This window comes from Lissotriton vulgaris, chromosome 8 (assembly GCF_964263255.1).
Source record: "Lissotriton vulgaris chromosome 8, aLisVul1.2, whole genome shotgun sequence".
Taxonomy (NCBI): domain Eukaryota; kingdom Metazoa; phylum Chordata; class Amphibia; order Caudata; family Salamandridae; genus Lissotriton; species Lissotriton vulgaris.
Window position 1 is genome coordinate 1,117,585,075 of NC_141696.1, and position 12,154 is coordinate 1,117,597,228.

The window sequence follows — 12,154 nt, forward strand, 5'->3', positions numbered from 1 at the left end:
TAGAACCATTGGGAAATCTCCTAAGTAAATCCGGGATCCACTACCATCTCTATGCAGACGACACTCAACAATACCTCAAGGTTGCCTCCACTCACGATCTCTCCATCCTAAGCTCTACCCTTGACTCCATTCAAAACTGGATGTTAACTCATCAACTGATTCTGAATCCCTCCAAAACTGAATTCCTCCTCCTCTCCTCCTCACTTTCTCATCCCCCAGTTCAATCATGGATGGATCAGATAAATCTACTTAACACAAAACTCATCATTGTCGACAGCGCAAAATCCCTTGGTGTCATACTCGATAAAAAACTCAATCTAATTTCCCAAATCAATTCCATTGCAAAGTCTACTCGATACCAACTGCGCCTTCTTTGGGGGATTTGTCGCTTCTTCCCGGAACAAGACCTTAAAACCCTGGTCCAATCGCTGGTTCTCTCCAGACTGGACTGCTGCAACTCTCTTCTTACTGGCCTCCCCAAATCCCACCTGTCCCCCCTTAAATCTGTTCTCCATTCAGCAGCTTGTTTCATATATGGGGCCAAAAGAAGCGACCACATCACACCCATTTTATCCACCCTCCGCTGGCTTCCCATCAAGGCAAGATATATCTACAAGACTGCCTGTATCACCCACAAAGCCTTGCACTCCCCCTCTCCTCACTACCTAGCGAATAAACTGAAACTCTCCGGAGGCTCTAGACCATCACATAATGCGGAAAATTTACTGCTTGAACACCCCCACTTTCAAGAAGGAAAGATCGATGGCCCAATCCTTTTCAGGCAACGTGGTGAGAATCTGGAACTCACTTTGCCTCAGCTCCGGACCACCACCTCTTCCCAGGCCTTCAAAACTGACCTCAAAGTTCTCCTCCTTCAAAGACACTTCCACTTCCACTTCCACTTACACTTATCTGAAGGAAGTCCTTCCATTATAGGAAATTCTAATCTCGATGACTATGCAAGTGCCTTCCCAGTGTGTTCTTGTGGTTTGAGTGTCTGCCATTTATTGCAGTATTATCCTTCTACTTGTATTTTGTACTCTTCTGTAACATGCACACGTCACTTTTTTCTCTTGTAACGTATTGTTTGCTACCTCTTGCATTTTGTTTTCTTTTGATACTTGCACAAGTGCCACCATTGCCTACATAACGTTTGTTCTTGTGTTTTGAGTGTCTGACATTTATTGCAGTATTATACCTCTACTTGTACTTTGTACGCTTTTGTAACTTGCACCCTTGTCACTTTTTCTCCTGTAATGTACCGTTTGCTACCTCTTGTATATTGCTCACAATTGTCACTATTGCCTCATGTAACGTAACGTTTGCTTTTGTAATTTGTTCACTTGTAATTTTCTCCTCATGTATCATTACTGTTCCTATTGCGAAGCGCTCTGACACCTTCGGGTAACGTCCGAACTATATAAAAACGCATAAAATAAAATAAAATACAAATAAAAAAAAAAAAAAAAAAAAAAAAAATTCTGACCCTAGAAAGTAAATGCTCGGGAGCTCTGCTTACTCCGCCTGAACTGCTGTCTTGCCTGGGAGCGTTTAATGCCACTCAAAAAGCGCCGTGGCGGCCATCTTTGAATGACCCGTTTTTGCGTACTGTAAAACAATTTAAAAAAACGTCAATGAGCGGAAACAAATTGTTGCACTGTGCACGATCGTAAAGTGTTTTATATGTTTATATCTGCTTATGAAAGACTGTTAAAAGACTTCGTATGCTAAAAATATGTTGTGGGCAAGACTTAATACATATTAGTGTGATTTGTATAAAACAATATTTAATGTTGGAGTGGCATTAGGATCCTTACACAAAGACTTTCCCTGTGCTGGTCTGTTCACTGTAAAATGAGGGCAAGTCTACTGGGGTACATGGTACTTAAAATGATTTTTCAAGATGGACGCCCGGTTTGCGCATTAGTGGCGGCTGTCTGCCCATTATTTTTCCGTGATGTTGCTGGCTCGTACACTCACTGTAAATAGACCGCCTCCTCCTCTGTTCCACTGAAGCTATGGACCAGCCCCGGTTGCGGGTACACAATTCTGCTCGCGGGCTGGTACCGGCAGACTGCCACGCCCCTCACCAGCGCATCTTCAAGATCATCGTCATAGGTGACTCCTGCGTGGGCAAGACTTGCATGAGCTACCGCTTCTGCGGGGGGCCCTTCCTGGAGACCACAGAGGCCACCATCGGGGTGGACTTCCGAGAGCGGACCCTGGACATCGATGGCGAAAAAATTAAGGTGACTAGAGACCAAGTGCAGCGTGTGTGACCTACTTAAGGGCATGAGCTGACTGTCAGCATATCACACGTAGCAGTAACACAGGTCACTTCTGCAGTAGTGGCCCATCGGAGTTGACAGTAGTAAGGTTGTTACATATTATGGATTTAGAATGACAAAGAGTCTTTCGGCTTTTATGAGATACATTTTTTTTTAAACTTTTGTATATTGTCTGCATCTTTTGCAACTCGTCATGCGATAAAGCATGCGGAATGTTGACTGCGCGACAGCTGTCCGAAGAAATATGTTCTCAATAACAATTCTGCCAGTAAGCTCCTGTAGTTTAGTGCAAAGCCATCCATTCCTGTTGAAAGGTATCCTTTTCTTTGTGTAAACCACCTTTGTTGTAGTAAGTTTTGGTGCTCTCGATATCTCCCCTATGTGAATCGTGCTCCGGCATACAACGCTGGATCTATGGTGAATTTCTGTTGTATTGCAACATTTATATAGTGCTTACTACTACCTCAGTGTGGGGGCACTGAGGCATTTACCTATATGGGCAGCAAGCTATACAATGTACGGGGTTTGGGTGAAGGATGTTGTCTTTGGTCCTACATGAGTGCTTTCATGTCTTGCGTGGGTTTCATTAGGCTGGCAGCTGTGAGAACTCTGTAGGGCCAATTCTGGTATTTCTTGTGATCATTGTGTACTTAACTGCTTACTGCACTAGGTTACCCAACCAGATATCTTGTGTGAAGTGTACACGAAATTCAGAATCATTATGATTTGTCATTTTGACTCTGCCTTGATTGTTATACCTCCAGTCCTGTCCAGGAACTATAAAGAATGTAGTTTATTTTAATCTATTTCTGTAGGAGGGAAGTTAAGCTCTAAAGTCTAAACCTTTCGGGAAAGATTTGCTGTTTTGCTAGATTTTCACGGAACGGAAAGTATTTAAGTGACATTTTAACACAGAAAGTTGCTGCATTGCTAGTTTTCATAGTAGGGTTTTAGTATTAATTGGTCTAATGTTTAATTCTTTAAAATGTTGGTGCTCTGTATTTTTCTGTTGTGGCATATGAAGTATTATTTGTATTTTCTTTTATGTTTTATGGATTTGTAATCCGAAATAAGCAGTTTTGATGATGATGACTCTGCCTCCATTAAGTTTTAAGTCCATTACCCTGGAGTTAACTTTAGGTATAATGTTGTGCATGTGCTGTCAATAATAGGTTTGATTGACAAACATAAAGGTTGTTCAGTCATACCCCTGCTGTCCTGCACATTGAATGAAGAAAGGAAAGGGGGGTAAGGTCTGGCCAATACTTCTCCAATTAAAAACCAGATAAGAGTATTTCTCCTGTTAGTGATAGCCAAACACGGAGGCTGTCTCAGTGAATGGAGTTGAATCTCATCCAAAACTGTACTTGAGGGTTTGCAATTTGTATAGAGGTACGCTGGCACATTTTCTTTCCGTAAAAATAATTATTCCTTTGTAAAACGCAAAGGGTAGAGAGCGAATGAAGCGACTGTGCACTTAATATGTTTTCTCTCATGGATCACCAAATAAGAAAGAATAGTGTTCAGCAATCTAAAAGTGCTTTGATATAAAAAATAAAATCATTTGAGTTGAACAACGTAGTAAATAGACTTGAGAACAAAAGACTTAAATCATTGATTTTCAGGAGAATACTTTAAATCTGGTCATTCAGTCATGTTATCAGAAGAAATAGTCAATTAGCTGAAATGAAATGCATAAGGGATAAGGAGCAGTCCCGTCCGGCAGTGTGCTTACAGGAGAAATACACAGGGCATAGTCGTTTCAGAATTGTACAAGATGTATTTTGTTATAAAACACTAACTAAATAAATATGACTGGCATGAACACGATGCCAACCAACAGTCCTAAATTTGTAAGTTCCTGATTTTACTTACCCATTCACAACCTTTAAGTGGCAAAGATTTTTTCCTGAATATGACAGGAGAAAACCCATGTTCAAAATGTTTTTCTTAATGGAGAGTAAATATTTTTGCTGTACAGGGAAAAGCAATAGAAAAGAGAATAGGTCTTTGCTTGTGGAGCTATTCGCTGTGCCAATGTTTTTTGTACAGCTTTGCTAAAAAAAAAAACCAAAAAATAAATACATTTGAAACAGAGATACAATAACACAGCCGCTGCTGCCGGTGGAGTCGATGCGTAGCTGCAGGTATGTGCACCAGACATGGATGCCATTTTTTTTTTTTTTACTTTTATCAGTCATAGATGGCAGGCACAACTTGAATTGGTAAAAAAAAAAAATCTTTGATACTTTTAAGTGCTCAAAAGCGTTTTTTTCCGTTTAACCATGTGCCCTGCAGTAAATGATTTCTGTTGGGTCCTCCTCAAAACATGCAACATTTAAAAAATGTAAATGCCTGTCAGAGGTAAGGCGGCAATCGATAAACAAGTGTTGGGAAGCAATGGAGAGCATTGGTAATGGAAAAGCAGCGCATAAAGGAAAGAGCAATGCAGAGTATAGGGGGTTTGGAGGGAGTGGGGGGGGGAAGTATGATGGAGAGCACTAGAAAACATATGTACTCTCATGGAGTGCTTAATGAATAAGAAAAAAGTAGTACCTTAAAAGTGAGCAAGTCAGACAATAAATAGGATGAACTGGCTTTGCCCTGAGGGAGGGAGTAACACAAGAAGAGGAAGGCAGAGGAAGGAAAGCCATTGAATAAGAATCAAGCAAATAGGTGTGATAACAAAGCTAACTAATAAAAGCAATGGGGGTGCTCCAAGCCAACTGTACGCTTTTGGTATAGCCCACAAAATGTCTTTTGCTAAAAGGTGGCTGGTTGGTGAGACCTAACAACTTAACAGTTGCACTTTCGCTCAAAGCAGAGTTATATACTAATGGCACATTGTGCACTCTGTGAATACTACTTAGCAATAAATATGGGTAATTACACACACGGAAGAGTCTTTCCATGAAGGCGAATGGGAATTTTCAAATGTGTTTAGGAGTACTGGGATTTGAAGCTACCCAGGCTTAATCCTGGAAACATTTGAGAATTTCTGAAATGTACACCCGAATATCTAAACGTGCAAGTGTAGATTTTTGAATCAGTTTGTGAATCGGGTCTTTAGAGTTTTTTCAAGTGATTATCAGTTACCATTGTTTGGAAATGAGCGAGATGCCGATAAAGGGGGTAGAAAATATTACTTTTCTGTTTATTTTGTACTACTAAAGTACTCAAGTATAATGGCTCCCTCCTCTTCCTGCCACTCTCAGCTTGACTTTAGTCAGAGGATTAAGTACTGCCTGGCAAAAGCATCTGAATGGGGTAAGGAATTAAATGGGCACAGTGGTCACTGGAATTAAAGCGGGAATAGAAGTCCAGCAATACCAAGAGGGTAACTTTTTTTTCTTGCTTCTCATTGTTTTGCACCTTTTGTGGTATTTGCGTGATATTTCTGGAATCTGAAACCTTTTTGTTCTCCATTTTAGATTCAGCTGTGGGACACTGCAGGACAGGAGCGGTTCCAGAAGGGTATGGTGGAACACTACTACAGAAATGTGCATGCTGTGGTCTTTGTGTACGACGTCACCAAATTCTCCACCTTTGAGAATCTCCCCCGGTGGTTTGACGAGTGCAGCCAACATCGTGTGTCTCAAACTGTACCACGTGTGCTAGTTGGAAATAAATGTGACTTGAAAGAGGAGGCGGAGGTTCCACTGACCGCTGCACAGAGATTGGCTGATAGCTACGGTTTGCCCCTTTTTGTTACCTCCGCCAAAGACCCTTGTGAGACGGAGCATATTGAATCAATTTTCATGACTCTTGCTTATAGACTAAAAAGCCATAAACCATTAAGGTTGCAGCAGCTTCCACTGGAAAATCGTGTAGTCGTGGTGTCTGAGGATGACAACGTCCAAAGTGTGTGCCTGTGTTAAACACATTGGGAACTGTAGAATGGATCTTAAACCTTCAACTAGGATTGGTTTTGAAATTGCCACTTGAAAGAATGTTGCATGCATTGCACTTTTTTTGTTGCATAAGCATCTCTATTGCATCGGCCATGATGCTAATTCGGGCTAACATTATGTTTACATTTTTAAATTGTTTATGTTAATGTATGGAGCTATAAATCTTAGATTTTTATTTCTCGAATAGGCACCATATTTTGCAAATACAACATTTCACACATTTCACTTTTCCAGAAGTTCTGAGCTTTTGAAAGTGGACGCTGGGCCAAGAAAACCTTCAAACATTAACTCTGTCAGAGGGAACGATTGGTTAAGTACTAATGAGAGCAACGAGTAACTGTTCCATTTATGGGAGCATATTGGGTGAAGCAATCATCTCTCACTCCAGTTACCACTCTCCCTCAAACCATTTTATGTCTATCTGCAGTCATGCTAGAATTTAAAATCTAGGATTGAAATTTAACACTCCCAGCAAAGACTTTAATTCTCACACATAAGTGGTAGGCACAGGGGTTTCATTTCACGCTGGGCCATATCATCACAGTGCAAGTGTGTCCCTGAAAAGCTTCAAATGAAGTTGCAGGAGCGAGTCCTCTACACCTTTGCTCCTTCCAACCCCTCCATCCAACCCCACTTATTGCTCCAGTGTGAGCAGATAAGCCCGTTTGGTGGCCATTTGAAGCTACAATTGTAATGGTGAATTTCCCCATCTAGATACGTGGCTGGAAGCAGTGAGATTTGTATTGTTCTGTGGAATTTTCCCCTTTTTGCTAAGTAACTGAAGCCCTAAAATTTATAACAAAATCTGTGAAGTATGGCCAAACGTGAGGCACACGATAAAACAGACTTTCCTGGCAGAGCTTGGATGCATACAGTTGCCTTAAGCTGGAAACAAGATTAGATGGTTCCTTTTCAGTGGACATATATTCTATACATTCCTAGTACTTGGAAATCAACTTTGTTGACTCTGCCCTGGAAAGGTAAACTGGATCATCTACTGTGCAGTGTATGTGTCCACGTGTTTGGTCCAAGAATTTGTTGCAGATATTTCAAGATCAAGGTTTCCAAGATATTTTGTTACTGGAAACTATTTTGAAGACAAGCGAAGTTTGTAAATTTGGGGTAGAACGTGCTTTCTGGAACATGTCTGACGCCAAAATATCTAAATGAATTTACAGATTCTCTTTTTGACATGATCAGAAATGCAAGCAAGCAACTCCAACGAAAGCATGCTTGTGGAAAAATAAGTGATTGAATGGGTCTGATTACAAAAGCAATATTTAGAGCAGTAATACAGCAAACCAGAAGTTTATGGTGAACCGGTGGGCTTTTAAGAAAGTGACAATACACGTGGCTGGCTTCAGAACAAAAAAGATATTACAGGTACCCAAGCATTTGAGCATTTGTCACCTACAGCTTTTATTTTTTAACAATTACGTGTTCCCTCACTCAAGCGCATGCCCCTGGAGGACAAGAACTTCACAGAAAGGCATGCAACCAAAGTATACAAGCGTTCTTAACCTCAGAACTGGTCTACCTTCCAGTTCATAATTTACTGTGTGAGGCTGTATTTCATCAGCAAATACACACTTCAGTAGATACAAGCTACCTGTGATGATCAGGAACAATAGAAAGGTCTGTATTATTTCCAACTCATAAGTAAGAATTTGACTTAACAGAGCCAATATACTGAAGTATTGTCAAAGTGTGTTTCTGTGGCTACCAAATGTGTTATAAAATGATTCAGCATGTAAAAGTAGGTGTACTAGTTGTCCGGGAGTAATAGTACCTTCCATTCGTCTGGAAAAAAATGATGACTTTTTTTTGTTGCTCTGGTGTTCTACTTCTCAGTCCATTAATGTGAGGAAGGAGCCTTGGTCAGAGAACATCCAAAGGCTAATATTTCTGTGTTAAAAACACGACAGCATCCCCATCTATATATGCTATCAGTCTACCTCATGCTATGACAAATGTGTCCCCATGTTACAACTCTGATAATGTTGATTTTCTTTAGTGGATTTGCTTCAGTGACCAGTTTCTTTTTCACTTGCTGTAGGGAACTCTGCTGTTTACCTTGTTGTAGGACTTAATTATGTTAAAACAATTCACTCCTAGGTATGGAAAGTACTTCGATCCCTGCATGCACACATCCCTACCTGTACACCCGTGCAGATCACCTCTGAGGTAATTTTCCACTATGGACTAGCCTGGACTGAAATGTATGCTGCATGATCGTTTTGGCAGAGACTGCTCCTGGCTCGTTTTTTTTTCTCTTCCATGGAACAGCCCTTTACACAGTGTGGTAGACTTGCTAATAAAAAAACCCATACATCATTATCTCTACGAACCCCCTTTTTGGTGGCGTGTCCACACAGTACTTGCATAGTCTGCTCTCACTGACACCTGCTCAGTCCCCATCAGTTCTGTTTTCAGATAGTTATCTTCCACCTTGAAATGTTATCTCTGGTTGGTGAAGCACGCATTCGAGAACATTCATTACAAAAAAGAATACAGTCATATCCTGAAGCGCTGGAGAACATCAAAGGCAAGTAACCTGGTACCAGGCACTGTACTAAAGTCTGCCTGAAAAGTTAGCAAGTCTTACGGGTGCCTTCTATGTTAGGGGGTCTACCATGAGCAACTAATGAGGTATCAACATAATGAATTTCAGAGTAGCTCTTCGATGAGGGATATTGTAATACTGCAATATTATTCTCTGTCCTAGAACTAGGAAACGTTTTAATTCTGTATTGGTCTGTAGAATGGGGTGGAGGGCTGGAACTCAAATGAAGTAATTTGGTGATCGAACTCACACCAGAATGCATTCTCAAAAATCCTTATGCTTTAGGTACAGTAAATACTAAAATAAATGGGCTCCTTGATGACCTTTCATTTGGAATCCAGGTCCTGCAGTTGTTTACTTAACCATCTTGGAAAGGCTCTACTTTCTTTATAGATCATGTCTCGAAGAAGAACTTCAATTCTGCTTCTATGAAGTATAAACAGCGTGCAAAGAAGAAGAGCAGTGGTGATATATACAAAGCCTTAGCCACTGAATACCAAATACCTATTGCTGGTCACAAAACATTCAAGGTTGGGCTATCTTCTGGTACCTGTAGTACTAGGATCCTCTGAACGTATTAATACTACAAACCATTTCATGCGGAAATTAGAGCTTCTGATAGGTTTTTGAGGATGCTGTATCTGCAGTTCACCCTTAAAAGCCCAGGCTGTACCATGACCTAAAAGAAAAGACCGCTTTCCTAATTAAAAGCTTTGACCTTTGCTCTACTGGTCCCAGTTAATAGGGTTTTCCTGTTTATAGATAGCTGCTCCCTGTCAACCAAAGGTTAGCAACATGACTTTGCTTCCGGTTTCCAATCCAGCAGTGGCACTACACGCAATACCAGCCACCCACCTCCTTCTTTTTAAAACTTTTGAACAGAGTCGACTCCTTGAATGGTTACATCTCACAATTCAACTTCATGATTACAACAGTAGGAAAAGTCACGAATAAGGTAGACATTTACTAAAACGTGTAAACATTCACTCAGGTAAGTGTTGTTTATTAAGCAACGTTATTTGTACCTCTGTTGCATGGACATAAAGCACACTAAAATAAATTGAGTCGGCTGACAGAACAAAGGACTGAGCTGTCTTCTGGAGATCATGAATGGCCAATGTTAGACCTGGCACCTTGGCGTGAGTCTCCCTTCCACTTTTTGCTGATGTGCCTCCGATGTTTTGCTGGTTTTCCGATACTCAGGGCACTGCGCCACGGCTGATCCGTGCCGCAGTGCAAGTGCTCCCTACTGTAAATTGTACATACGATTGGTATTCCTGATTGGTGCATTGGATTTGCTGTCAGTCCCTAGTAAAGTGCACAAGAGAGTGCCGGGGCTTGTAGATGCCAATACTGCTGGTGGGCCTGCAGCGCTGATTGCGCCACCCACCGAAGTAGCCGTAAAGATGTGTCTGGGAACTGCGACCGCAGAACCCGCGTGCGGTCTCGTACTGTCACGCTAGCTGGGCAAGTGTCCCCACTTGCCCGCACCGACCCTTCCCTTGACTACATATTAGTCACCCCTATGGTCGGCCTGCGGGCAGGGTGCGTTGTCGGTGTAAGGTAGGACAAGCCCGGATGTGCGTGGCGTGTCCTGGTAGTGACTTACAACGAAGACCGTATTTCACTACCGAAGGCTACCTGCTCCGTTAGGCCAGACTGAGCTGCGAGGATTATTACACCCTATAATCCCCGCAGGTTCAAGGAGCATGGTAGTGAGTCATGTTTAGTATGCCTGAACTCAGGATGAGGAGATATTTCTTGTAGTCAAGTTTATTTCAATATCCCGGGTTTGCAAATGCTACTTTTAGAACGTTGACATTTGCTTGCCTAACCATTTCAGTTGCCTCTGCTGGTATGTGTATCCGACTGTCTGGGATGCGTGAGTGACAGGGTTGGAGGGATGACAGGTGGTGAATGTGCAGATTACACCTTGGTGGGAGGTAGGAGTGCCTCTTGACTCGAACTGTCACTGTGCTCGACCACCACAATGCTGGCTCCACCCTCCTGGGGAGCGGCGGATGACTCTGCCGGCACCTGGCCCAGGAAGGGCGAAGCCCCCATCAACAAGGTACTCTGGCCACCCTGCCCGGACAATGCTGGCTCCACCTCCTGTGGGGCGTCTGATGCGCCTGCCCCTCACACTGAAAGCAGGAGCCGGAGTACACCCGCCGGGGTACTCCAGAACTGAGAGTGGCTATGCAAAGGCCCCCCTGGCCGGCGAGAACAAAAGAATTGGCCTATAAAAGAAGGAGCCCTGCTCCTTGAAAGTTAGATCCAGTTTGGGCCACAGAAGGACTCTGCCCGACGAGAAGGACCGTGAGAGACAAGGAGGTGTGCTGACGCTTGCCTGTGTCTGGTGCCTTGCTGCTGAAGGAGAGACAAGAGAAAAGACTACGAGAGGACTTTTGCTTTACTTTGTGCCAAACTCTGCTGAAGAGATCTCCAAGGGCTTGCAACTGAACTTGCCCCCTGACCAGCGTCCCAGGACCAGTGGACGCTACCCCCTTGGAAGGAAGCGACTGCGGGTGCTGACCATCGCCGCAGTATCGACAAAGAGGAATCTCCTCTAAGGCATCAACGCCATCCCGACCACCGTGACCGGGGCCCACAGCAACAGCGGGAGCCAAGTAAGGACCAGCCGCCGCTGGCCCGAACACCGTGACCGCAACTGCACCGGGAGCCCGAGAGCAAAGGGAAGGAGGACCCGTCCGGTCCAAGCTCTCGAGGAGACTGCACGACGAGCAGTCACTCACCTGCAAGGACGGACAGTTGCCCTACGAGAATCCACACGGTCGGTAGCCTGCCCGACAGCCCAGCTGTGGACCCACAGCTGCACCGACATTTGGCTGGGTACGTCCTGCACTTGGGGACCGTACTGCTACTTGTCACTGCCACACAGCCGCCGTCTCCAGGGTCGGAGCGGACGACGAGGAGAGGACCGTGCCGCCACAGAACATCGCTGCCCCGGATGACCCGTGACCTGCTCGGCTGAAGAGCCGCAACGATCAGCGACCCCGGGAAGGCAACGCAACGTGGGACAGATCCTCTGGAAGCCGCCGGCTCCACAAGAACTTTGGTTAACACCGGCCTACGGGCCTCAAGAGAACTGCTAAAAGAACTGTGGCAACCTGAATTAAGCAATCTGCAACCGTTTTCATAAAGTATATCGACTGTATTCACAAGCCTGCGTAAAATCTATATAAAGATATATATTTTTACAGAATACAGTCTGGTCTCGTTGTGTGGTGGGTTGGTTGTAAAGGTGTACTGTTGCAAGTGTTTAACCCTATGCGCCCCAAAGATTAGCCTACGACTGCTTAAGCCACACTACCTAGAGGGTAAGCAGAGGTTGTCTGGAAGGTAACCCTCAGCCCTGACGAGGAAGAGAG

At 43.5% G+C, this 12,154-nt stretch overlaps 1 protein-coding gene across 1 annotated transcript in view; it reads left to right on the forward strand.

The window, feature by feature from the left end:
- The first annotated feature begins 1,973 nt into the window (after nt 1-1,973).
- Nucleotides 1,974-12,154, forward strand: part of LOC147698347 (ras-related protein Rab-33B-like) — a 51,790-nt gene continuing 41,609 nt past the window's right edge. Inside the window, exons 1-2 of the mRNA XM_086934945.1 lie at nt 1,974-2,249; nt 5,720-9,875. Of these exons, the coding sequence (XP_086791071.1) occupies nt 2,019-2,249; nt 5,720-6,166 (678 nt within the window). The 5' untranslated portion in view covers nt 1,974-2,018 and the 3' untranslated portion in view covers nt 6,167-9,875. The remainder of the gene's footprint in view (nt 2,250-5,719; nt 9,876-12,154) is intronic.